At 42.2% G+C, this 27,360-nt stretch overlaps 1 protein-coding gene across 1 annotated transcript; it reads left to right on the forward strand.

Annotated features, from left to right (window-relative positions):
- The first annotated feature begins 1,300 nt into the window (after nt 1–1,300).
- Nucleotides 1,301–26,214, forward strand: LOC112231805 (NACHT, LRR and PYD domains-containing protein 3-like). Its single transcript, XM_042311851.1, is given in 15 exon segments — nt 1,301–1,786; nt 2,301–2,340; nt 5,537–5,686; nt 6,766–6,879; nt 8,530–8,953; nt 9,388–9,604; nt 9,783–10,304; nt 10,307–11,552; nt 11,752–11,913; nt 12,059–12,232; nt 12,349–12,522; nt 23,788–23,961; nt 24,128–24,301; nt 24,416–24,462; nt 25,583–26,214. Coding segments are annotated over 13 exon segments (4,077 nt in total). The 5' UTR covers nt 1,301–1,786; nt 2,301–2,340; nt 5,537–5,564; the 3' UTR covers nt 26,110–26,214.
- The last annotated feature ends 1,146 nt before the right edge of the window (nt 26,215–27,360 follow it).

A 27,360-nucleotide genomic window follows, 5' to 3' on the forward strand; every position in this document is an offset into this window, starting at 1 on the left:
TGACATAAATAACACTTTCAAGATAAACTGGTTGAAAAAAATGTTTGCTCGATACTGATTCAATATGGTATTTTATTCCAAATAATGTGTTTAAAAAATTGGAAGGTCTTCAATTTTTACTGAAATGTAATTATATTCCTGAAAGATTACCTGCTAAATTGGTTAGGTTTCACCAACAAGCTTTACTGGCCAGGAAAATATGTTTCCTGCACAATTTTTCCCCTCATAAAGCTCTTTTGTGGAATAATTCAGACATAACTGTAAGGAATAAGTCATTGTTCTACCCCAGCTGGCATGAGAGGAATATTGACTTTGTCCTTGATATTTTCGACAACAAGGGTAATATTCTCACATATGAACAATTTATAACATTGAAAGAGTTTCCAATACTTTTCAGAGAGTTTATTTCTGTGATCAAAGCTGTTCCCAGTGGTCTAACTACACTTATGAAAAGTCATCTTAATTTTGGGAATGATCACAAAGTTTATCCAGAACTCGAAGGCGTGGGCTTACTTGAGAAATCTTGTTGTAATAAATATATAAGACAAATTCTTAATTCACAAAACCAACTTACACCGAGAGGAAAGTTTTTCTGGAACATGCTTATTCCTGACATTGTCTGGAAAAATGCATGGTTAAGACCTTACAAATACTGTATACCAAACAAAGTTAAGGAAGTGCACTTCAACATGTTACATAAGATATATCCATGTAATTCTATGATGTCCAAATTTGTGGCTATTGATGATATCTGCGTTTTCTGTGAAAAAGAAGGTGAGAATCTGTCCCACTTGTTCTTTGAATGTAAATTTGTGTCCGAATTTTGGGAAAACCTTGCAAAGTACTTATTTACCATTTTGAACACTGCCTATAATTTTAACATAAAATATATAATGTTACTATTGCAATGATAACAAAAGCACTGAAATGATTGTTTATGTTTTTATTCTAGTTGCCAAATACTTTATACACAAACAAAAATTCAAAAAATCTATACCAAAATTACAATTTTTTTCTGATTGAATTTAATTATCGTATTAAAACACTAACCCTAGTGAATAACAACAAGAATAACAGCTTCATGAATCATTATAATAAGATATTTTCAGAGTGAGTATAATTGCACTTAAATTGTTTCTTTATTGTATTTTATTGATATTTTTTGTATGTTTGAGCATTGTTAATACCTGTGTTTGGTTTGCTAGACATGTTTGATGTAGCAATGTAAGATGATTTTTGTATTATGAATAATACATTTTGCAACCCTACACCGTTGGCAACCCTACTTGCAAGGGGTACTGGTGCTCGAAGACCCGTCCTCCCACGTTCCCATTGAGCATGTTTAGGGATCAGATCTGTTTTATTTTTTTACATGAAAGTTGTTTGATTTAGTTGATTTATTTTTTGATAGTTTGGTAGTTGTTTTGGTGTTTTGTTCCTTTTTTGGGAATCTTGTTTGCATCCTGCACTGTAGGTGGCAGAATGCAAATTAAATTGTGCGATCGCTAATATAACATAGAAGAACTACAATAACTACACTAAGTACAATGTATGGTTCTGAATCATAATTCAAAGGTAACGCGTAGCAAATTCACCACTTGAATAATGTGATTTGTATGATGATTTCCACCTTTTAATCGGTTGATTGTAGTGTAATCGGGTTCGGGTTTCTGCAACAAATACTTTTTTGTTGAAATCGAAAGTAAAAATGTTGAATGACACAGCGGATCTGACTGCTAAGCTACCAGGCTGAGAACATGTTGCTGGGTGGGTGTTGGCCTCTAAGGTTAGTGTTGTTGTTTTTTGTATTTGATTTAATGGTGTGTATAGTTGTTAAATAATTCCCATATAAAAGCTTACTGTGGTGGTAGACCAATATATTGTACTTTTAGCTGATTTTAAGAGTGTCTGGCCTTGTTGTGGCCTATAGGTTTGCATTCATTAAAATAGTTTTGCTTTTCAGCTATATGTATGTTACAGACAATGTTGTAGTACTCGGTCTCGAGACGACATTTTGAGTGTCTCGGTCAGTGATGTAAGGAGAGTGCACTTTTTGTAAAACACAATGGGACAGTGGTGTAGTGGATGCTATGAGCAGGTATACGCCTTATACCCACTTTTTTCAGTGGGCTTTTGCGTATACTCACTTCTTAATCCCCACTGATGTATATCAAAGTCGTTTAGTGGAGGTATATGAATGATCAATTATGTAGTACAATAGTGAAATCATGCACAAAGTAGCCTACACAATCGCAAAACACGTGAAGTATATTCACATGCGCACCGTACACATTGTCCAGTTTCAGGGGAACATCATCTGCATTCAGCAAGAGCGCGCAGGTATGGGATCAATATCATGCCAAATGTATTGTGAACTGACAGCATGCTTTTTGTATTCGTGTATCATGATCTGTACGAATAAGTACCAATCCACAAATGTAAATCACCAATCCGCATATCTCTGCTATGTGCAAATCTTTATGGAAGCCATTTTACTTACGGCCCTGGGAAATGACCTGCATATCTGCAGTTATAAAACAATTCTAATGCAATATATCGATTTACAAATACAAATCAAACGGTGTTTGTTTGTGGATAGTGAATTGCATTTGTGGATGGTGATTTACATTTGTGAAAGGGGATTTACATTTGTGGATTTGTGATTTACATTTGTGGATTGGTATTTATAGATCACTACCTTACAAGTTGTACTTAATAATACGTGTTTCACTACTTATTTACTATGTACATGTGTGGTAAGTCAGGACTGATGTTGACTGATTTCCTTATATGAATGAGTTACAACTCAGTAAAATCTCTATTTTTGGATGTTGCATTTATATTTTTGTTCAGTGTACATAATATTAAATTGTCTTTATACTGTATTTCACTCAATTTTAGGTCCCACAGGCTGTCCCAACACATAATGACATGCAAGTGAATTCTGACAGTGTAAAAGGCCCCTAGTTGAATCTAAAATGTTGTATTCTGTACTGATTTGAAGAGAAACAAGTTATTACTGTGCTTGATAAGATTAAAGATTCTCTCAGGGGACCCTATTTTTATTTTAGGGGAACCCATGTGGGTCCTGGACCCTAGGTTTGGGAACCACTGTACACACTATACTACTAACCTCTCTCCCTGCTTGCTTCAATGCTTCCTCTCTCTGTGTATCTATTTGCCTCCTCCATTGCAGCCTGATTCACCACCGTCTGTCTCACTATTCTCTATAAAGAAAAGGTATTTTGTTATGAGAACTTATAGTAGCCCATCTTTTGATTATAGCTAGCTTAATTTCAGTCAACTGCTCCTGCTGATGTCAGGCTCTGTTCAACGTTAGCTGCTAATGTCATCCTTCTAGCCACCTAGTTATAGCTAGCTACCTGGCTAATAGCCAGAGTCCTTGAGGTAACTAGCTAGCTAGACATCTGACTGAAATATCAGGGACTATTTACCAGTTGTACACTCATTTTCCAAGAGTCACGGGGGTTTGGGGGATGTCTGTTGACACGGCAAGAGTCAAGGGATGTTAAATGAATTCCCACTGACAGTGGCATTGTAGATCTGGGCTGAGGTACACTACATGACCAAAAGTGTGTGGACACCTGCTCGTCGAACATCTCATCCCAAAATCATGGGCCTTAATATGGAGTTGGTCCCCCTTTTGCTGCTATAACAGCCTCCATTCTTCTGGGAAGGCTTTCCATTAGATGGAACATTGCTGCGGGGAATTGCTTCTATTCAGCCACAAGAGCATTAGTGAGGTCGGGAACCGATGTGGGGCAATTTTACCTGGTTCGCAGTCGGCGTTCCAATTCATCCCAAAGGTGTTCGATGGGGTTGTGGACAGGGCTCTGTGCAGGCCTGTCAAGTTCTTCAACACCGATCTTGACAAACCATTTCTGTAAGGACCTCGCTTAGTGCACAGGGGCATTGTTGTCCTGAAACAGGAAAGGGCCTTCCCCAAACTGTTGCCAAAAAGTTGAGAGCACAGAATCGTCTAGAATGTCATTGTATGCTCTAGCGTAGAGATGTCCCTTCACTTGAATTAAGGGGCCTAGCCCAAACCATGAAAAGCAGCCCCAGACCATTATTCCTCCTCCACCAAACTTTACAGTTGGCACTATGCATTCCGTAAGGTAGTGTTCTCCTGGCATCCGCCAAACCCCGATTAGTCCGTCGGACTGCCAGATGGTGAAGTGTGAGTCATCACCCCAGAGAAGGCGTTTCCACTGCTCCAGAGTCCAATGGCGGTGAGCTTTACACCATTCCAGCTAACGCTTGGTATTGCACATGGTGATCTTAGACTTGTGTGCTGCTGCTCGGCCATGGAAACCCATTTCATCAAGCTCCCGACTAATACTTCTTGCGCTGACCTTGCTTCCAGAGGCAGTTTGGAACTCGGTAGTGAGTGTTGCAACCGAGGACAGATGATTTTTACATGCTTCAGCACTCAGCGGTCCCGTTCTGCACTCGGCGGTCCCGTTCTGCACTCAGCGGTCCCGTTCTGCACTCAGCGGTCCCGTTCTGCACTTCCCGTTCTGCACTCGGCGGTCCCGTTCTGCACTCAGCGGTCCCGTTCTGCACTCAGCGGTCCCGTTCTGCACTCAGCGGTCCCGTTCTGTCCGGTCCCGTTCTGCACTCAGCGGTCCCGTTCTGCACTCAGCGGTCCCGTTCTGCACTCAGCGGTCCCGTTCTGCACTCAGCGGTCCCGTTCTGCACTCGGCGGTACCGTTCGGTCCCGCTTGTGGGGCCTACTACTTCGCGGCTGAGCTCGTTGCCCCTAGGTGTTTCCACTTCACAATAACAGCACTGACAGTTGACCGGAATACCTGTTCTAGGTGCCCAGCTTGTCTCTGTCTGAACTACCTTCACTGCTTCTGCATACGAGATGTTACACTCACTTCTCACCTGCTGCACTTCCACCTGTCTTTTCATCACTGCACAACTCTGATATGCCACACTATGGGCTCCCCCAAAGTTACAGCACTTTAACTGGACCCCATCTCCACATTCCTCATATGCATGTTCTCCCCCACACATCTCCTTTTGCCTGTGCACACCGTGCCCAAACCTTTCACAATTATAGCAACGCAGTGGTTTCTGAACATAAGCTTGCACATAGTAACTCATATACCCAATCCTAACTTTTCCTGGCAGTACCAGACCCTCAATGTTTAGTAGCACTGACAGGCTATCCACCTTCTTCCCATCTTGTGTCATCTGGAGGTGCTTTTGCTTCATTAAGAGAGCATTCCCTTCAAGTGGTCCTTTATTTATTTAATATGAACTATTTCTGGAACTCCATTGGCTCACTGCCGTCCGGTTTTATCCGGCATGCTACTGTCAACCACACGTTTACATACCTGCTTGAGTTTGAGCACATTTTTGATGCTGTTTAACATTGATATACACCACCACCATCAAACTTCCATCGCAAAGAACTTAATCGGCTGTATGGCCAACAGCCGGCGCTTATGGAAAGCACTGTTGTTCATTGTTGGTTGATAAGTGTATTTCCCGTTGATCTGTTCAGTCTGTAGGTGTGACCCACTGCCTCTAAAATGAGTCTCTCTGGGGAGAGAGGGGAGGGGACCGCTGCCTCTAAAATGAGTCTCTCTGGGGAGAGAGAGGAGGGGACCGCTGCCTCTAAAATGAGTCTCCCTCAAGACATCAGCTCTGAGAGGTAAAACGTTCATTCTGAAATATAAATGTTCTTTTATGTAATATTTTTTTAAACCGTACATACTTACACGTACAAAGACAACATACAGACGCACACGAACATCAACGACGTCACACCTGCCCAGACCCACCTGTTCTCACCCCTATCTTCAATACCTGCATTACTGTCCGCCACAAGTCCTCAAATTGCACCAGTTTGTTTCTCTCCGTCACCCACACTTTCAATATTTAGATAATGAAGCATGTGATTTTTCCATTGTCTTAACGATGGTATTTAAGTATACGTTTTTTCAAGATGATTGACGAGAAGAGGATCCTCCAACCCATCGGGTAGCTCACTGCACCCTCATATTTTGGGGCGGCAAGTAGCCTAGTGGTTAGAGCGTTGGATTAGTAACCGAAAGGTTGCAAGATCGAATCGCTGAGCTGACATGGTAAAAAGCTGTCGTTCTGCCCTTGAACAAGGCAGTTAACCCACTGTTCCTAGGCCGTCATTGAAAATAAGAATTTGTTCTTAACTGACTTGCCTAGTTAAATAAAGATACAAAAAATATAAATAACATGGCTTAAAATATGCAGACAGACGGATTAAAAGTACATTTACATTGTAATACTTCTGACAGCCAACTTTCTAACTCGGCCGATAACCTTTGAACTTTATAGCATTCCCAGAAAGCAAGAATTATTGAGTCATTGTTAGTTTTACACTTAAGACATGACGTTGCCGTTGTGCTATAGAATTTGTGAAATGTGTCTAATATATTCAACACGTTAATATATACGGGATTAAGCGTACATTTTCATTAACTCATTTCGTAAGTTGTGTTCCAACATTCCCTCCATCTTGTGCCAATATCAGTTATTTTTAAGTCTTGTTCCAATAGTTTATATTATTTAACTAAGAGGTTGTCACTTGGATATGCTCTCTGCTAGGTTTTGTATAACTTACCTATCATATGAACATCCTTTTCTGACTCAAATAAGATTGCTCCAATGTCCAAAAGATGTATACATTGAGTTACAGTTATGCAAATGTTGAAACATAGTTGTTGAGGTGATCTGTTTCCCTGTTTTGTTTAGTGTCCAGCATCACCGAGCAGAGTCACCTACACCCAGCCTGTTATCAATGAAGAGTGACAACTCAATGTTTCTTCCACCTACTTTCAACCAGGAAACACAAACCGCTGACAAAGGGTATGATAAGATATAAGCTACACTTGAGTAGACAATGGGTAATTGATGAAGCTTGGGTAGACAATGGGTAATTGATGAAGCTTGGGTAGACGATGGGTAATTGATGAAGCTTGGGTAGAGGATGGGTAATTGATAAAGCTTGGGTAGAGGATGGGTAATTGATGAAGCTTGGGTAGACGATGGGTAATTGATGAAGCTTGGGTAGACGATGGGTAATTGATGAAGCTTGGGTAGACAATGGGTAATTGATGAAGCTTGGGTAGACGATGGGTAATTGATGAAGCCTGGGTAGCGGATGGGTAATTGATGAAGCTTGGATAGAGTATGGGTAATTGATGAAGCTTGGGTAGACGATGGGTAATTAATGAAGCTTGGGTAGACGATGGGTAATTGATGAAGCTTGGGTAGAGGATGGGTAATTGATGAAGCTTGGATAGCGGATGGGTAATTGATGAAGCTTGGGTAGACGATGGGTAATTGATGAAGCTTGGATAGAGGATGGGTAATTGATGAAGCGTGGGTAGACAATGGGTAATTGATGAAGCTTTGGTAGAGGATGGGTAATTGATGAAGCTTGGATAGCGGATGGGTAATTGATGAAGCTTGGGTAGACAATGGATAATTGATGAAGCTTGGGTAGACGATGGGTAATTGATGAAGCTTGGGTAGAGGATGGGTAATTGATGAAGCTTGGATAGCGGATGGTTAATTGATGAAGCTTGGGTAGACGATGGGTAATTGATGAAGCTTGGATAGAGGATGGGTAATTGATGAAGCGTGGGTAGACGATGGGTAATTGATGAAGCTTGGGTAGAGGATGGGTAATTGATGAAGCTTGGATAGCGGATGGGTAATTGATGAAGCTTGGGTAGACAATGGATAATTGATGAAGCTTGGGTAGACGATGGGTAATTGATGAAGCTTGGATAGAGGATGGGTAATTGATGAAGCTTGGATAGCGGATGGGTAATTGATGAAGCTTGGATAGCGGATGGGTAATTGATGAAGCTTGGGTAGAGGATGGGTAATTGATGAAGCTTGGATAGAGGATGGTTAATTGATGAAGCTTGGATAGCGGATGGGTAATTGATGAAGCTTGGATAGCGGATGGGTAATTGATGAAGCTTGGGTAGAGGATGGGTAATTGATGAAGCTTGGATAGAGGATGGGTGATGAAACTATACGTCACATGTTAATGTTTCCATGGCTTTCTCCAGAGTCAGAAAGAGAGCAAAGTCACCTACACCCAGCCTGTTATCAATGAAGAGTGACAACTCAATGTTTCTTCCACCTACTTTCAACCAGCACCCACTAAATGACAAAAGGATGGAAAGACATAAGCTCACAAATCAAATAACTATAGGCATAATAGAACAATGTCCAGAACACTTACTATTGCTATAGTTCTTGAATAAAACGGTTTATTGCAACGCACTGTATGGTCGTAAGAAATGCCTAATAAAAACACTATTTTTGAGAGGTAAACCGCAACATGCATCTCATGACTTGTCAGGACATAAATTAAGTGAATATGACAATGCATTGCAATAACACTCAACGTATGGCTCATTTATGCCTTGTGGTTCATTTGCATTGAACAAGCAGGTTGAGAAAGACATATAAACTGTTCTCCCTTCCTCATCTCTTTAGTGGGCTAACAATAGACCTGTGTGCCCTGTGTGAAAGAGGGCCAAAGGATCAAGTATCCATCCCCGGTGGACACAGTTACTGCAAGCAGTGCATAAGTGTCTTGGTCTCACCTAAACCTCTCCAACATCACCACTACGCTGGACCTGGAGACGTGGCCTGTGATCTCTGCACTGAGAAAAAGCTCAAAGCTGTGAGTTCCTGTCTGAACTGCACTGCCTCCTATTGTGAGAGCCACGTAAGGCAGCATTACATAGTAGCAGCACTGCGAAAACACACCCTGGTGGAGGTGACAGGAAACCTGGAGCAGAAACTCTGCCAGCTGCACCACAAAGCTCTGGAAGTCTTCTGTAAGACCGACCAGATACTCGTCTGTAATGTATGTGCCGTGGAGGACCACAGAGGCCACAGAAAATGCTACATAGAGGTAAGAAATGATGTTCTGTATCTATTCTTGCTAGAGGAACACAACATTGAATAACCATCCCCCACTGGGCAAAAATGTTGAATCAACGTTGTTTCCACGTCATTTGAACACCCCAAAAAATAAATGTGCCGACGTTGAGTCAACGTGGAAAACTGACTGGATTTGAAAAGTCATCAACGTAGAAGCATTTCGGCTTTTTTTCCCCACCCAAATTTGAACCTAAATCCAATGACATGTTGAGGTGTTTTGTTAAATTCACGTTAGTTGACAACTCAACCAAATGTAAATCAAAACTAGATGTAGAACTGACGTCTGTGCCCAGTGGGATCTAGCCTTGTAGGCTGAACAACTTTTAAATCCTTCTCTTATCTTGCGGTCTTGTTTATATATTGACAGCTTTTTCACCAGATTGCTTTCTTCTGCCTTTTTCGTAGATCCCCATGTTGTTGGACACTTCATCTCTACTAGGTCAGTCACTGAAAAACATGAGTGATTTGAATCTCTTAAAAAATCATCTGATCCATTGTTACCCAGAGTGCTTTGAGACCCAGCTGGACAATGAAGATGTTCGAGATTTGGTTGAGAAGATGCTGGAGAGTTTTGGAACCGAGGGTGCCTTGAAGATCACACTGAACTTTCTAGACATAAGAAGTAAGACTGCATTTCAGACAAAGGATCAAAGGGGGTTACAACCACCATCTCTTACACTTCAACCTCCATTTATCGAAATCACTTCTAATGAGCAGTGTCTTGATAATCTAGTTTCACTTTTGAACTACTGTATCATCTTGTTTTGTGGTAACTAATATCAATCATGTTCTTTTCCTAGATAAAACTCTTTGGAAAGCCAGAGAAATTAAAACTAAACTGGGGCAGAAGTTTCAACAAATATTTCAAGGAATTGGACACCATGGAAAGCAAACTCTCTTAAATGACATCTACACAGAGCTCTACATCACAGAAGGTGGAAGTGGAGAGGTCAATAATGAACATGAGGTGAGACATATGGAGGCGGTTTCTAAGGAACAAACCACACAAAAGACCGCAATCAAATGCAACAACATCTTCAAAAGGTTACCTGGACAAAGAAAACCTATCAGGACTGTGCTGACCAAAGGAATCGCTGGCATTGGAAAAACAGTTTCTGTGCAGAAGTTCATCCTTGACTGGGCAGAGGGAAAAGCAAATCAAGATATTAATTTCATATTTCCTCTTCCTTTCTGCGACCTTAACCTGAAAAAGGGTCAATATAGTCTGATGCAACTTCTGCAATACTACTGCCCAGATCTAAAAGATATTGACAGCATTCAGTGTGGTGAAATCAAAACTCTTTTCATTTTTGACGGTCTGGATTGTGTCGACATCCTCTAAATTTCCAGAACAATGAGGACCTGTATGACATCACAGAGCCAACCTCAGTGGATGTGCTGCTGACAAACCTCATCAAAGGGAATCTGCTTCCCTCGTCTCATCTCTGGATAACCACACGACCAGCAGCAGCCAATCAGATACCCTTTGAGTGTGTTCACCAGGTGACCGAAGTAAAAGGTTTCAGTGACCCACAGAAGGAGGAGTACTTCAGGAAGATAATCGGTGATGAGGACCTGGCCAGCAGAATCATCACACAGATGAAGACATCAAAAAGCCTCTACATCATGTGCCACATGCCAGTCTTCTGTTGGATATCAGCCACTGTCCTTGAAACAATGCTAAAAGAAACAAAGAATGTCGAAGTCCCCAAATCTCTGACACAGATGAACACCCACTTCCTGCTCATCCAAACCAGTGTGAAAAACAAAAAGTACAACAAAGCCACAGAGAAAAACCCTAAGAAACTGTCTCAGTCAGACAAAGGCATGATCCTGAAACTAGGAAAGCTGGCTTTCCAACAGTTGCAGAAGGGTAACCTTATCTTCTATGAGGAAGACCTGACAGAGTGTGGCATCGATGTCACAGAGGCATCAGAGTACTCAGCCTTGTGTACAGAAATGTTTAAAGACAAATGTGGGCTATACGAAGACAAGGTCTTCAGCTTTGTGCATCTGAGCATTCAAGAGTTTCTGGCAGCAGTATATGCTTTAGAGTCATGGCTGGGGAAGTCTGAAAATGTGTTTAATGAATCATTCAAGTGTGACAAGTTGTCTGACTTACACATGAGTGCAGTGGACAAAGCCTTGCAGAGTAAGAATGGACACCTGGACCTGTTCCTTCGATTTCTTCTGGGCCTCTCACTGGAGTCCAATCAGAATCTCTTAAAAGGCCTTCTGACAAGGAGAGGAGGTCAAACACCGAGCATTGAGGAAACATTCAAGTACCTTTCAGACAAGATTAAGATGGAATCCTCACCAGAAAGGATCATCAACTTGTTCCACTGTCTGAATGAACTTGGGGATAACTCTGTAGTTGAAGAGATCCAGACCTCCCTGCGATCGGGAACTCTTTCAGAAACAAAGCTACAACCTCACCAATGTTCAGCCCTGGCCTTTGTGTTACTGATGTCAGAGGGGGTGCTGGATGAGTTTGACCTGAAGACATATAACACATCAGTGGAAGGTCGTCTGAGGTTGCTGCCGGTAGTGAAAACCTGCAAGAAAGCATCGTAAGTTGTGTTGTATAATGAGATGCCGGACACCCGACATTAAACTCAGAAAATATAGGTGTAGATTGACCATCATCTGAGCTACTCTAAACATTGCATTTGTTTTTGAAGTAAGAGACTCCTTTTTCATTGTGTTTATGCATGTCATATTATTATTATTAAGGTTTTGAATATCTAAAAGTGTAATACATCTCTTTAGACTGGCAGGCTGTGACCTCACGTATCTATCCTGTTGGACTCTGGCCTCAGCCCTGCGGACACCAAACTGCCCCCTGACAGAGCTAGACCTCAGCTACAATGACCTGGGAGACAGAGGAGTGAAGCTGCTATTCAGTCCACTCCACAACATACAGACACTTATGTGAGCATCCTGTGTGTGTGTGTGTGTGTGTGTGTGTGTGTGTGTGTGTGTGTGTGTGTGTGTGTGTGTGTGTGTGTGTGTGTGTGTGTGTGTGTGTGTGTGTGTGTGTGTATAATGTTCAAGTGTGTCCTCCTTTCCACTACAGTCTAGGTCCATGTGGTCTGACAGAGGGTTGCTGTTCATATCTGGCCTCAGTCCTGAGTGCACCCAACTCACAACTGAAACAACTGGAGCTGAGATACAACAACCTGCAGGACTCAGGAGTTACACTGCTGTGTGCTGGACTGAAGGATCCAAACTGCAAACTGCAGACCCTAGGGTACGTGTGTGTGTGCGCGCTGCATGCACATGTTTGTTTATGTTCATGTACTATTGTGTGTGCGTGTGTGTGAGTAAGATCGTGTTAGCTATACAATGTTCCTCTACTCCCTCCAGCCTAAGTCAGTGTGGTCTGACAGAGGGTTGCTGTTCAGATCTGGCCTCAGTCCTGAGTGCACCCAACTCACAACTGAAACAACTGGAGCTGAGAGACAACGACCTGCAGGACTCAGGAGTTACACTGCTTTCTGATGGTCTGGTGGATCCAAACTGTAAACTACAGAAACTAGGGTAAGTGTGTGTGTGTGCACGTGTGCAGGCACGTGTGTGTGTTAGGGCTAGTGTTGCACAGTTTACCACACTGTGCTGCATCATGTTAGCACCCCACTTAACCTGCATTGTGCTGCATCATGTTAGCTCCCCACTTAGCCAGCACTGGGCTGCATCATGTTAGCTACCCACTTAGCCAGCACTGGGCTGCATCAAGTTAGCTCCCCACTTAGCCAGCACTGGGCTGCATCAAGTTGGCTCCCCACTTAGCCTGCACTGTGCTGCATCATGTTAGCTCCCCACTTAGCCAGCACTGGGTTGCATCATGTTAGCTCCCCACTTAGCCTGCACTGGGCTGCATCATGTTAGCTCCCCACTTAGCCTGCACTGGGCTGCATCATGTTAGCTCCCCACTTAACCAGCACTGTGCTGCATCATGTTAGCTCCCCACTTAGCCAGCACTGGGCTGCATCATGTTAGCTCCCCACTTAGCCAGCACTGGGCTGCATCATGTTAGCTCCCCACTTAGCCTGCACTGGGCTGCATCATGTTAGCTCCCCACTTAGCCTGCACTGGGCTGCATCATGTTAGCTCCCCACTTAGCCAGCACTGGGCTGCATCATGTTAGCTCCCCACTTAGCCTGCACTGGGCTGCATCATGTTAGCTCCCCACTTAGCCTGCACTGGGCTGCATCATGTTAGCTCCCCACTTAGCCAGCACTGGGCTGCATCATGTTAGCTCCCCACTTAGCCTGCACTGGGCTGCATCATGTTAGCTCCCCACTTAGCCTGCACTGGGCTGCATCATGTTAGCTCCCCACTTAGCCAGCACTGGGCTGCATCATGTTAGCTCCCCACTTAGCCAGCACTGGGCTGCATCATGTTAGCTCCCCACTTAGCCAGCACTGGGCTGCATCATGTTAGCTCCCCACTTAGCCAGCACTGTGCTGCATCATGTTAGCTCCCCACTTAGCCTGCACTGTGCTGCATCATGTTAGCTCCCCACTTAGCCAGCACTGGGCTGCATCATGTTAGCTCCCCACTTAGCCAGCACTGGGCTGCATCATGTTAGCCCCCCATTCATGCTGCTCAGAAAACACACTTGAATAATGCAACACGGCATTGAAACTATTCTTCACCAGAGATGTGGACTCGAATCACGTCACTTGGACTCAAATACTACTCGAGTCGCAAATTTTGCAACTTGAGACTTCACTTGGTAAAAAGAGCAAACATTTGCCACTGGACTTCGACTTGAGCATCTATTATGCGTGACTTAACTTGGACTTCAGCTGAATGACAATGTAGGCCTGTTTGACCTTCATATCAGAGTGCTGCAGGTTCTGTGCGTTCTGTTCTGTGCCTTGACCAATCAGATTCACTGAAATCACAGGTCCTGCAGGCTGGACACAAAGCAAGTCTTCTAGCAAAGCGCAAAGCGTGTGCCCCTCTCCACTGTCCTCCGGTATTCATTTAGCAAACTTGATAACACATCACAGACACAAGAAAGAACTCTTCACAGAAATGTTGCAGCAGCTACAGCTCCCTGTCCCTTCTTGCGCTCTGGCCAGGGTAAACGAAGTGGGAATGTTATGTTTATAGCCTGTTTATAGCCCATTTATCTGTGTTAGGAGAAAATGTGAACAAGATCAAATTTGGTTTAGTCTATATTTAAACTTGGGCTGGTTAGCTAGCTAGGGTTAGCTCCTTGGCTTTTTCAATCCAAAATTGTTAACTGAAATTAATCAAACACAATACTGATCACATAGACTGTGTGAGTTACTTTTTAATTACATATGCAAAGGCTCGGCCTTCTTAGTTCTATTGTCCAACTGCAATGGTTGTCTCCGTGTCTGTGTGAAGGAAACCCCTGTTAGTCTAGTTTTAAAATATAATTCATATGAACAAGTACAAGGTTGCTGCAGTTTGACATCGTCCCTAGGGCCAGAGGTTTTTGCAGATAATTTTTTTTAAACCATGTGACCTGATTAGAAAATCTCTGGTCCCACTCCCATCATTGCCCATTGAGAGAAGAAAATGTTTTTACAACTGATGAATCACTGTCATACCCTATAGGGTCCTGAATATATGATTAGGTTACCAGAATAGGAAAAGCTCCAGGGAAAACAATTTGCTGCACCACTCTGGAACCTGTGGTGTGTACCTCTGCATCGAGGGCATCATCGGTCCCAAAAAATGGTTGCATTCGGTTTCAAGGACTATGTGGTAGTGGGGAAAAAATGGTTGCATTCGGTTTCAAGGACTATGTGGTAGTGGGAAAAAATGGTTGCATTTGGTTTCAAGGACTATGTGGTAGTGGGGGAAAAATGGTTGCATTCGGTTTCAAGGACTATGTGGTAGTGGGGAAAAATGGTTGCATTCGGTTTCAAGGACTATGTGGTAGTGGGGAAAAATGGTTCCAGTTTGTAAAACATGTGGGTCTAAAAACCCACTGATGCATTGCAATTTGAAATAAATTGGCATAAAACAGTTAACCATTGACTTGAAGACTCGAAACCCAAAATTGGGGACTTGACTCGACCTGAGCTGTGGAACTTGGGACTTTACCATTATTACATGGGACTTGACTCGAGACTCGAGGGTTAAGACTTGAGACTCGCTTAGGACTTGCAAATTGTGACTTGGTCCCATCTCTTAACTACTGTTTGCAAAACAATGTGCATACACAGTACAGACTAGAACACTTTACAATGCAAGGAGATACTGGTAGATTCCAGCTTTTGTAGGCTAACTTTCCTTGCTCGCTTACAGCTGACGATAAGATCAATTCACTACCTTAGTACTTTTTTTTTTTTTGTAACAGTATTTTTATTGGAATTTCACAATTTTCACCCATATTAAGAGATACAACAACAGAGACAAAGCACACAGAACAAAAACAAGAAAAACAGCACCCACTTACACATATCTACGTGCATATATATATATATATATACACACATACATATACCCATGCATATACACACACATACGCATACATACGCACACGCACACACACACATACATACGTACACCATTTTCCTCTTCCCGCTCGGTGCTTCTCTCACCCCATCACCATCATTGCGTCTCTCAATACATACATTTTAAACAAACTTACAAACAGAAATCAAACCAAAAAAAAGCTCAGTTTAAACCAAGAGGTTAGGTTCCACACATGGAACGTACAGTGTAATTCTGAAATACATAGATCCCCGCCATTCTAAGAGAATCCTTGCAGCATAATAGCTGATACCTCAGGTTCTAGGTAATTTAGATAAGGTTCCCATACTTTGTAGAACTGGTCTGTTTTAGAATGCAATGTACATGTCAGATATTCCAGAGGCACCCATTCAAATAGTATCTTATGCCAATCTTTAATAGAAGGAACCTTATCACTAATCCACTGTAAAAGGATGTTTTTCCTCGCTGCGAAGGTAAGGATGTTGTAAAGCCTCCTTTTACCCACAGAAGTAACATGCCTTCTAGGGAGACCTATCAGTAAAGAAACTGGGTCCAATTCTAGATCAACCCCTAGGATCTTTTCAATTTCTTGCAGAACACCAGACCAGTATCTTTGTATTTTGGTACATGACCATAAACAATGTGTTAGGGTACCTGTATCAGTTTTGCATTTAAGACACTGAGGGGAAGAGGAAGTGGGGCTAAAAGCAGGTCTGCGATTTGGGGATATATGCAATCTGTGTATTATTCTTAATTGGATTGCTCTAGTACGGTTACATATAGATATTGTTTTTGCATATCTCCAAATGTCCTCCCACATCTCTTCGTCAATAGTAACAGACAATTCTTTCTCCCACACTTGTTTCACCCTCTGTGTGTTGACAGCAGAAAAGGACCTTAAAGTATCATTAAACAGACTTCCTTTGTGGGAAAAAAAGCATTATTTCGATGACAGACACATCAGGGTTACCAATTAAGGTGGTGCTCTTCAGAATATAATGTCTTACTTGTAGGAAGCGGAAAAAGTCCTGCTTTGGAAGTCGATATTTCTCGACCATCTGCTCAAATGACAACAAAATCTTATCCGTAAATAAGTCATTTAGCCTGTGTATGCCCTTATTAAGCCATAAGTTAAAACCAGCATCCAGCAATCCTGGACTGAAATCTGTGTTGTTAAGAATTGGGGTAAGAGCAGAGGTTAGTTTGGACCTTCCCAGGAAGCGCAGAACCGACCTCCATACTTTGAGTGTGTTAAGTGTAACGGGATTATTGCAGTGATCTTCTACAGACTTGAAACTTCTGAAAAATAAAAGATCTTGTAAGGGGTATTTTGAAAGAGAAGTCTCAATGTCTAACCAAATAGAGGAGTCATCATTTGTGATCCAGTCAGAAATATAACAAAGGTGGGCACACCATTGATAGAACCTGATATTGGGCAGGTCCAATCCGCCCATAGAACTTGGCAGCTGCAATATTGCCATCTTAAGTCTCGGCTTGCGTTTACTCCATATAAAGGAACTTAGCCATCCATTTACATCCTTTATTACCTTATTGGAGAGTAATACTGGGATCATGTGGATTGGGTAAAGTAGTCTAGGTAAAATGTTCATTTTCAAGAGGGATATTCTACCCAACCAAGAAATCGGGAGAGAGTTCCAGCGCTCCAGATCCTGTCTTATTGTATCAAACAAGGGAACAAAATTGGCTTTGTACATTAGCTGGAATTTAGGAGTTACAAACATACCCAGATACATGAAACCTGAGGGAGACCATTTAAAAGGGAAGGGGGGAGAAGTATTAGGTACAGAGTGTAGGCTACCTAGTGGTATAGCCTCTGACTTAGTAAGGTTAATCTTGTAGCCTGAGAATTCGCTGAATAATTCAATAATATTAATAAGAGATGTAATTGAAGTCTCGGGACTAGAGATGAATATCAGGACATCATCAGCATACAAGCTTATTTTATGGTGAACATCACCAATGAGCAGCCCCTGTATAGCAGGCGTTACCCTGATGGCCTCGGCCAGTGGTTCCATAACGAGTGCAAAGAGGAGGGGGGATAAAGGACAGCCCTGTCTGGTACCTCTGTGTATAGAGAAGCTATTTGACCTTAGCCCATTAGTAAGGATAGCAGCCTGAGGATCATCACACAAAACTTTCACCCATTGTATAAAGTTGTCCCCCAGACCAAATTTATTTAGAGCAAATAATAGGTAAGACCACTCCACACGATCAAATGCTTTCTCAGCATCTAGGGAGAGCACAAGACCATCCACAGCACTTTGTTGGTAGGCTTGAATTACATTAAGAAGCCACCTGACATTGTTGCATGACTTACGGCCCCTAATGAAGCCAGTTTGGTCTCCTTTCACAATTAGTGGCAGTGAGTCCTCTAATCTTGTGGCTAGAATTTTAGAAAATAATTTTCTATCCACATTCAGAAGGGAAATTGGTCTGTACGAGGAACAAGACTCTGGACATTTTCCCTTTTTGAGAATAAGTGAAATGTTGGCTTCTCTCAGCGTTTGAGGGAGTTGGTCATTTGAAAATGAGTGGTTAAACATATCACGCAATGGCTCAAGGATCAGGCCATGGAACTCTTTATAGAACTCACTACAAAATCCGTCTGGTCCTGGGGCCTTACCATTTTGCAGATTCTTAATTGCGAACATTATCTCTTCCTTGGTAATAGGGGCATTAAGGAGGGACCTCTGCTCTTTGGAGATAGTAGGGAGCTCAATCTTACAAAAGAAGTTCTCCATTAATTTGGGTGCATCCTTTGGCAGTTCTGAGGCATAAAGGTTTGTATAAAATTTCTTAAATGAGTCACTTATCAATTTATTTTCATATAAATGATTAGCATCAGAATCAGTAATAGTAGCAATTGACTGAGAGACAGCCCTCTTTTTAGCTAGGTATGCCAAGTACTTTCCTGGCTTATCGCCATGTTCATATAGCTTTTGCCTGACAAATCTCATTTTCTTTTCAGCGTCCTGTGTTAGGAGAGAGTCTAACGTTGATCTAATGACTGATATTTCCTTTAATAGGGCAGGAGTGGGAGTTTTAATGTAGTCCTCTTTAGTTCCTAATTCAACCTCTAACATTTTTTGCTTTTCCCGCTTTTTCCGTCTCTTAGTAGCTGTGTATGACATAATCAGACCCCTGGCATACGCTTTACAGGTCTCCCAAAGGAGCGAGGGGTTATCTGTTGATTGAGAGTTAATAGAGAAAAATGCTTTAAACTCTGTAATAAAATATGATGTGAATGTATGGTCTTTAAGAATGGTTGTGTTCAACCTCCAATGTCTTGACCGATTGAATGCCCCGTTGAGTTTTATGTCCAGGATCACCTCAGCATGATCAGATATGACTATGCTTCCTATCCTAGCGGATAAAACAGACTGCAAAGACGTCATGGGCATAAAAAAATAATCTATTCTAGTCTGACATCCAGAGAAAAAAGTGAACTCTGTTGGAGGGATGAAAAGCTCTCCAGACATCCACATACCCCAGATCATCACAAATAGCTTTAAGTGACTTAGCTTGAGGAGAGAGTGAAGCTATACCACTGGGAAACTTATCAATAAGGGGGTTCAACAAGCAGTTCAAATCTCCTCCAACCACTGCAGTGTCCGAGTTTAATTCTGAAAAGTCTAGAAATACCTTAGTGAGGAAATCAGAGGGGTGGGCAGGGGGGAAGTAAATATTCATTATGGAAATGTTCTGCCCTTGTAAAGTACCATTAATTATAACAAAGCGACCAAATGTATCTTTCACACAATTCAAGACCTTAAGTGGTAAGTTCTTTTTCACCAGAATTGCTACACCTCTACTTCTGGATGTAAATGATGAGAAAAACACTTGACCAAACCCCCCTTGTTGTAATTTCAGGTGCTCCTTATCATCCAAATGAGTTTCTTGCAACAGGGCAATATCAATATTTTCTTTTTTCAAAAAAGACCGTACTTTCTTCCTTTTAATGGGGTTATGGCTCCCTCTAATGTTCCATGTACATACACGCAGTCTATTACCTGCCATTGTATCTTGACCATTCAATATCCAGACTGGATCCTACTGTAAAAGTGTGGTGGTACCTTTTTCCATGTGTTGAACTCTCCTCTATCTCACTGAGCATAAACAAACAATATGAACCCTGAACTCGAACTATACTAAACCCAAAAATTAAACATGTAAAGATCCAAAAGGGGGTTTTCCCACTAGCTAACATGCAGGGGATTTCAACTCTCCAATGTAGACTCTTAAGTCCGCATTGCCGCTCAATAGCCTCATCATTTATATGTATGGAAAAGAAAATCAACAGAAGAAGATTGAGGCTCTTCCACCTAAAACCAAGCCTGGGCACCGATATGGATTCACACATATCTCAGTCTGAGCTATAGCGGCTATTACTTTAGCAAGAAAAATAATAAAGATACGAATATTACTGAGCCGGAGTACATGAGGACTCACACCACTGTTTCATGATCAGATTCAACCAAAAATAAACAAAGTTATTCAATGCTGTGGAGGTGCAGCTTAAAGTTATTTACCCGAGAGAGTCAATAAACGCAGCAGCCTCTTCAGGTGTGTAGAGCTTTTTAGGTGATCCGTTGACCATAATCTTCAATGTGGCCGGGTACAACAGTGCGTAGTCCATCTTCATTCTCCTGAGTCGAGCCTTCGCTTCATCAAACGCACAACCGCTGTGGAATAATCATTGAAGAATGAGACCTTTGGACCTTTATGTTGACTACCATCAGAGCCGATGTTTCTAGCCGCATCCACGACGCACGCGCTGCTTGTCGGTGAAGTTGTGGAACTTTATAACCACCGGCCGTGGGCGCTGATTGGGACCGGGTATCGGTGCTTGAGAGCGATGGGCTCTGTCCAGCTTCACACGACCAGCCTTAGTGTCCATTTGTAGGTAGCCAGGGATCCATTCCTCAAAGAATTTTACTAAACGTGTCCCTTCAGAATTTTCCGGGAGTCCCACAACACGAATATTGCATCTGCATCCTCGATTATCCAAGTCGTCAATGTGCTCTGCCATTTCGCGCACCTGTTTCTCAAGTGCTTTTATCTTAGCGTCCATAGATGTAGTTGACGTTTCCACTGCAGCAATTCTTCCTTCCGCCTCCACAACACGTTTCACAACCCTCTGTATTTCACCTGAATGGCCTACTATTGCTTCCAAGACCGTTCTTATCTTAGCATCGATCACTTTAGTAATGTTATCAGTCATCTTTTGAATCATCAGGTCCATTGTGCCTGGATCCGCAATGGTGTTAGCTTCGCTAACGTTAGCTAGCTCCTCATGCACATCCACAGGGGTGGTGGTTTTGGTCGACTTCTTAGTAGTTCTATTGGGCATGTTGTCGGATATTTTTGCGAAATAGTCGTCAAGACTCATTATATGGTAACTTATTTAGCCAATTCTGCCACTTTTTCAAGCTAGGAGATTAATGTAAGAATTTAAATTTACGAATGCCACGAGAGCTCGCTGAAACACCGTGTTCTCTCTACGGCGCCATTTTGTCCCCCCCAGTACTTTGTTTTTGATAATCGATAAAGCTACATATGCTGATTACAAAGGTGATTGCCACAAAAAGTTTATTAATTTACTTCATCGCACTTCTCTCCCAAATATGATCTATTGCCTCAGCGGACTCTCTCTCTGTGTGTGTGTGTGTGTGTGTGTGTGTGTGTGTGTGTGTGTGTGAGAGAGAATAGGGCATGTTTTGCCTCGTCCCAAATGGAACGGAAACAGATTGTTTGTCATCTGTAGCCCCATGCTATCAGCCAAAGCAAGCTCAATAACTCAATGCATGCACACACTCCTATTGAATATGCATTCACCTGCATTGTGAATAGGTCTAGGCTACATCTTGATTTACCCAGTTTATCAATAGAGGTTTACCATTTAAATAAATTATCACCATTTTGTTGTTATGTAATTAGATTGTTTTTTACCAAAGTCAAATTGATTGGATGATCGATTCGTTAATGCACGCAGGGCTGTCTCTAACAAATGTTGATGTAAACATTTTCAAATGTAATGATATTGGACTCAAAAGATGCCCAACGATTGAACAGAGCAGTAGTTTATCTGTTTATCTGTCAAGTGCCATTCTATGACTTTGGCTAATGTGCCTTCTTTTTTTGCCATGGAATTGTGGTGATACTAGACCTGGTATCGGTAATCAAAGCCAGAATTCTGGTATCATGACAACACTAGTTAGGGCTGCGCAATTAATATAATTCACATCAAAATTGCAATATTGACATGTGCAATATCCATATCGCAATATTTTGAAACAGCTGCATGTAACGTCCATTTTTATAGTTTACTCTGTTTGCCATCTCTCTCTCCCTCTCGCATAAAGACTCCTCCCCACTTTTAGATATAAGTTTGCATGCTGTTCTGTTAATTCAAATGCAGTCAACCGATTGCTCCAAACAAGAACGATGCTGCTTTAAAAAACTGCTTCTTAATATACATTTCTATGATTGAAAAAAATGTGCAGAAGTGTAACGATGTATTCTATATCGCAAATCAAATCGCAGTTACATTTTCTGCCCATATCATGCAGTCCAAGCGTGTTTCTTTTGCTCTTTCTTTTGTCTATATATATATATATATATATATATATATATATATATATTACACACACACACACACACACACACACACACACGGTGCAGTCAGAATGTATTCAGACCCTTTCCCTTTTTCCACATTTTATTATGTTACAGCCTTATTCTAAAATGGATTAAATAGATTTTTCCCCCTCATCAATCTACACACAACACCCCATAATGACAAAGCAAAAACAGGATTTTAGACATTTTTGCAAATGTATTACATAAAAAACTAAATATTCAGACCCTTTACTCAGTACTTTGTTGAGGCACCTTTGGCAGTGATTACAGCCTCGAGACTTTGGTACGACACGACAAGCTTGGCACACCTGTATTTGGGGAGTTTCTCCCATTCTTCTCTCCAGGTCCTCTCAGGCTCTGTCAGGTTGGATGTGGAGTGTCACTGCACAGCTATTTCCAGGTCTCTCCAGAGATGTAAGATTGGGCTCTGGCTGGGCCACTCAAAGACATTCAGAGACTTGTCCCGAAGCCACTCCTGCGTTGTCTTGGCTGTGTGCTTAGGTTCATTGTTCTGTTGGAAGGTGAACCTTTGCCCTAGTCTGAAAAGCTGCTCCAGAGCGCTCAGGACTTCATCAAGGATCTCTCTGTACTTTGCTCTGTTCATCTTTCCCTCAATCCTGACTAGTCTCCCAGTCCCTGCCGCTGAAAAACATCCCCACAGCATGATGCTGCCTCCATGCTTCACCGTAGGGTGGTGCCAGGTTTCCTCCAGACGTGACGCTTGGCATTCAGGCCAAAGAGTTCAATCTTGGTTTCATCAGACCAGAGCATTTTGTTTCTGATGGTCTGAGAATCCTTTAGGTACCTTTTGGCAAACTCCAAGCGGACTGTCATGTGCCTTTTACTGAGGAGTGGCTTCTGTCTGGCCACTCTACCATAAAGGCCTGAAGTGCTGAGAGATGGTTGTCCTTCTGGAAGGTTTTCCCATCTCCACAGAGGAACTCTGGCGCTCTGTCAGAGTGACCATCGGGTTCTTGGTCACCTCCCTGACCAAGGCCCTTCTCCCCCGATTGCTCAGTTTGGCCCGGGGGCCATCTCTAGAAAAAGTCTTGGTGGTTCCAAACTTCTTCTATTTAAGAATAATGGAGGCCATTGTGTTCTTGGGGACCTTCAATGCTGCAGAAATGTTTTGGTACCCTTCCCCAGATCTGTTCCTTGACACAATACTGTCTCTGAGCTCTACGGACAATTCCTTCGACCTTGTGGCTTGGTTTTTTGTTCTGATATGCACTGTCAACTGTGGGACCTTATATAGACAGGTATGTGCCTTTCCAAATCATGTCCATTTAATTGAATTTACCACCGGTGGACTCCAATCATAGAAACAACACACGGATGATCAATGGAAACAGGATGCACCTGAGCTGAATTTCAATTTCCAATAGCAAAGGGTCTGAATACTTATGGAAATAAAGTGTTCATGTTTTTGATACATTTGCAAACATTTCTAAAAACAAAACAGTTTTTGCTTTGTCATTATGGGGTATTGTGTGTAGATTGAGGAAAGTTTTTATTTAATCCATTGTAGAATAAGGCTGTTAATGTAACACAATGTGGATAAAGGGAAGGGGTCTGAATACATTCCGAATGCAACGTGTGTGTGTGTGTTTATCTGTAATTATCATGAATCCATCCTCAACATACTCTTGTGAACCCATGCTGCAGCCTAAGTCAGTGTGGTCTGACAGAGGGTTGCTGTTCATATCTGGCCTCAGTCCTGAGTGCACCCAACTCACGACTGAAACAACTGGAGCTGAGAGACAACGACCTGCAGGACTCAGGAGTTACACTGCTTTCTGATGGCCTGGCGGATCCAAACTGTGAACTGCAGACCCTAGGGTAAGTACAGCTGTTTAAAGAAGAACAATGTTGTGAATTATTTCTGTTGTCATTATTGTCTGTCAAAGTCTGGTTTTGTTTGTGTCATGGACAAACGTGTACTGTAGATGCCACGTGGTAGATCATTACACCAACCTAGACAGCTGTTGTGTCTGTCCCTCTGTAGACTGTCTGGCTGTGAAGTCACAGGGGAGGGCTGTGCTGCTCTGGCTTCTGCTCTGAGGTCAAACCCCTCCCACCTGAGAGAGCTGGACCTGAGCTACAATCACCCAGGAGACTCTGCAGGGGGACTGCTTTCAGCTGGTAAAGGGGATCCCACATGCAAACTGATGAAGCTGAAGTAAGAAAACAATTATGCAGACAGTAAGACCTGGTAGTGTGAGGAGCTTTTGTATCACGAGTACGTGTGTGTGTTTCTTGTTACGTAATCACTGTGTTACTGTTTTTACTACAGTGTGGATCACGGTGCAGAGAGCAGGCTGGTATCCGGGCTGAGAAAATGTAAGTCCCTTCAATTGTAATCAACTGCATCTTCAGAACTACAGATGTAGTAACTAATGCATACTTCCACGTACAAAATAACATTATATACGATTTCGTTTTTTCGGCGTTGAACAAACAATTGACCTATTTTTTTTATATCACATTCAGTATGTCTTACCAGTGTAAGAGATCTTAATTGAAGGGGCAATGTGCAGTTCAAACGACAGCAAGGTGGTTACTCCTCCATTGTTTTTGGTAAACAGCTGAGGGATGGGGCTGGAGAAATTGAACCACTTTCAAATTCATAGAGCCGTGGGTGCAAGGACTGACAGTCAATGAGATCAAAGTTACAGTTTTAACCATGTTTTGAGGCTATACAGTGTTTGTTCACAAACATTGGAGTAAAACAAGCTTATATTTTGGGTTCTGATGGGGTACGACCATTGAACTAAGCTCACGAGTCATTTATTAGTTATATTCTTCAAGAATCAATGGATATATAATATACACTGAGTATACCAAACATTAGGAACACTTTCCTAATATTGAGTTGGCCAACATACACAATCCATGTCTCAAGGCTTAAAAATCCTTCTTTAACCTGTCTCCTCCCCTTCATCTACACGGATTGAAGTGGATTTAACAGGTGACATCAATAAGGGATCATAGCTTTCAGCTGGATTCCCCTGGTCAGTCTGTCGTGGAAAGAGCAGGTGTTCCTAAAGTTTTGTATACTCGGTGTTTATCGCTAACTTAAAAGTCCAAAGATGTATGTAGCAACTGCAGATTGCCCTTTTAACCATACCAGTGTTATACATGCAGTAGAACCTCAAAGAACTCTGGTTCTGGATTTACCTCAAACCCTGTAGTAAAAAATAGCTCGAGGTCATCGGGGGTAATAAAAAAAAAACTGATTGTCAAAAACTATACAAAGTTTCCAGCCAGTAGGAGGGTGTTTGCCTGCTCTCCGTGTTACTGCAAAAAAAAATATATATTTTTTTTATACTTCTGATTACATCATTGAGAGTAATTCACTTAGTTTGACGACAGAACATAGAAAATGACTCGTTTCACTTACGTCGACACTGGTATGGTGCTGGAGATAATAAATATGATCACGTGTCCCCATTGTCTACAGATGCCTGTCAGCTCACCATGGACCCAAACACAGCAAACGCACACCTGTTACTCTCTGAGGAGAACAGGAAGGTGACACGGGTGGACAAGGAGCAGCATTACGAAGACCATCCAGACAGATTTCAATGGCATCCCCAAGTTCTCTGCAGAGAAGGCCTATCTGGATCTCGATATTACTGGGAGGTGATGTGGGATTGTGGAGAGCCTGACATTGGAGTGACTTACAAAGGAATGAGTCGAATGGGATGGGGGTCTGACAGTTGGATTGGACAAAATACCAAGTCCTGGAGTTTGAACTGCGCTGGTGAAGGTTACTATTACTTTTACAATGCGGGAGGCAATATCACATTCTTCCGTGGTCCTGTTTTGCACAGAGTTGGTGTGTATCTTGACTGGCCAGCTGGTACTTTGTCCTTCTATAGTGTGTCCTTTGGTAAACAGAAACACCTTCACACATTCTACACCACATTCACTGAACCCCTCTATCCTGGGTTTTGGATATACCCACACTCTTCCTTGTCTACATAAGTAGGGGTGCTGCAGCTATCCCTGAAAAATGTCAATCATTTTCCAAAAATATACAGTGTATAAATACAAATATTTTCCCCCAAATTATATTTACTCCTGTCTGAACAGACCAATAAAACTCGTGAAAAATACTAAACCAGAGAGCAAAAATCGGAGAATTAATAGCATCTAGAAAGTTAGCTGTGGATTTTATCGGAAGCACTTCCTGTCAGGAAGGCTGCAGCACATGCAGCAAATGTAGAACAGCTTGTTATGGGGCGGCAGGTAGCCTAGTGGTTAGAGTGTTGGGCCAGTAACCGAAATGTTGCTAGATCAAATCCCTGAGCTGACAAGGTACAAATCTGTCCTTCTTCCCCTGAACAAGGCAGTTAACCCACTGTTCCTAGGTGGTCAATTGTAAATAAGAATTTGTTCTTAACTGACTTGCCTAGTTAAATAAAGGTCACATAAAAAAATGACGTTGTGGTCATGTTGTCAATAGGAACTGCCATCTATGGATTGTAATTCTATGGTTGGTTGCGGCTGTCAGTTTGCCTTAAACACATTTTTAAATACAATTAGCGACAAAAAAATATAGAAGACTAATCTGTCTGTAGAAGCTACAAAACAGCTTTTGAGCTATTTCTGAAGGAACAGCACTGTTTATCTTGAGATAAGCTATTGCAGTGTTTCCCAAACTCGGGGGTCGCCTGACTATAAAATTGCACTTTGTTCATAGAACCGGGGTTACCTGAGTAACCTCCTGTAGTCACAAAATATGGTTTTTATTTTTTTATTCCTAAATGTGGATCTAACTTAACGGTTTAAGCTACAAAACATTATGACCCCATCACTGAAAGCTAATACTCTCAGGCACACATACACACACACACAAAGGTATGTGGACACCCCTTCAAATTTTGTGATTTGGTTATTTTAGCCACACCCGTTGCTGACAGGTGTATACAATCATGCACAGCTATGCAATCTTCATAGACAAACATTGGCAGTAGAATGGCCTTACTGAAGAGCTCAGTGACGTTCAACATGGCACCGTCATAGGATGCCAAACGAGTCAGTTCGTCAAATTTCTGCACTGCTTGAGTTGTCCAGGTCAACTGTAAGTGCTGTTATTTTGAAGGCAAAATGTCGAGGAGCAACAATGGCGCAGGCATAAGGTGGTAGGCCACACAAGCTCACAGAATAGGACCGCTGAGTGATGAAGTGCCTAGCACGTAAAAATGGTCTGTCCTCGGTTGCAGCACTCACTAC

Source organism: Oncorhynchus tshawytscha, linkage group LG34 (assembly GCF_018296145.1).
Source record: "Oncorhynchus tshawytscha isolate Ot180627B linkage group LG34, Otsh_v2.0, whole genome shotgun sequence".
Lineage (NCBI taxonomy): Eukaryota > Metazoa > Chordata > Actinopteri > Salmoniformes > Salmonidae > Oncorhynchus > Oncorhynchus tshawytscha.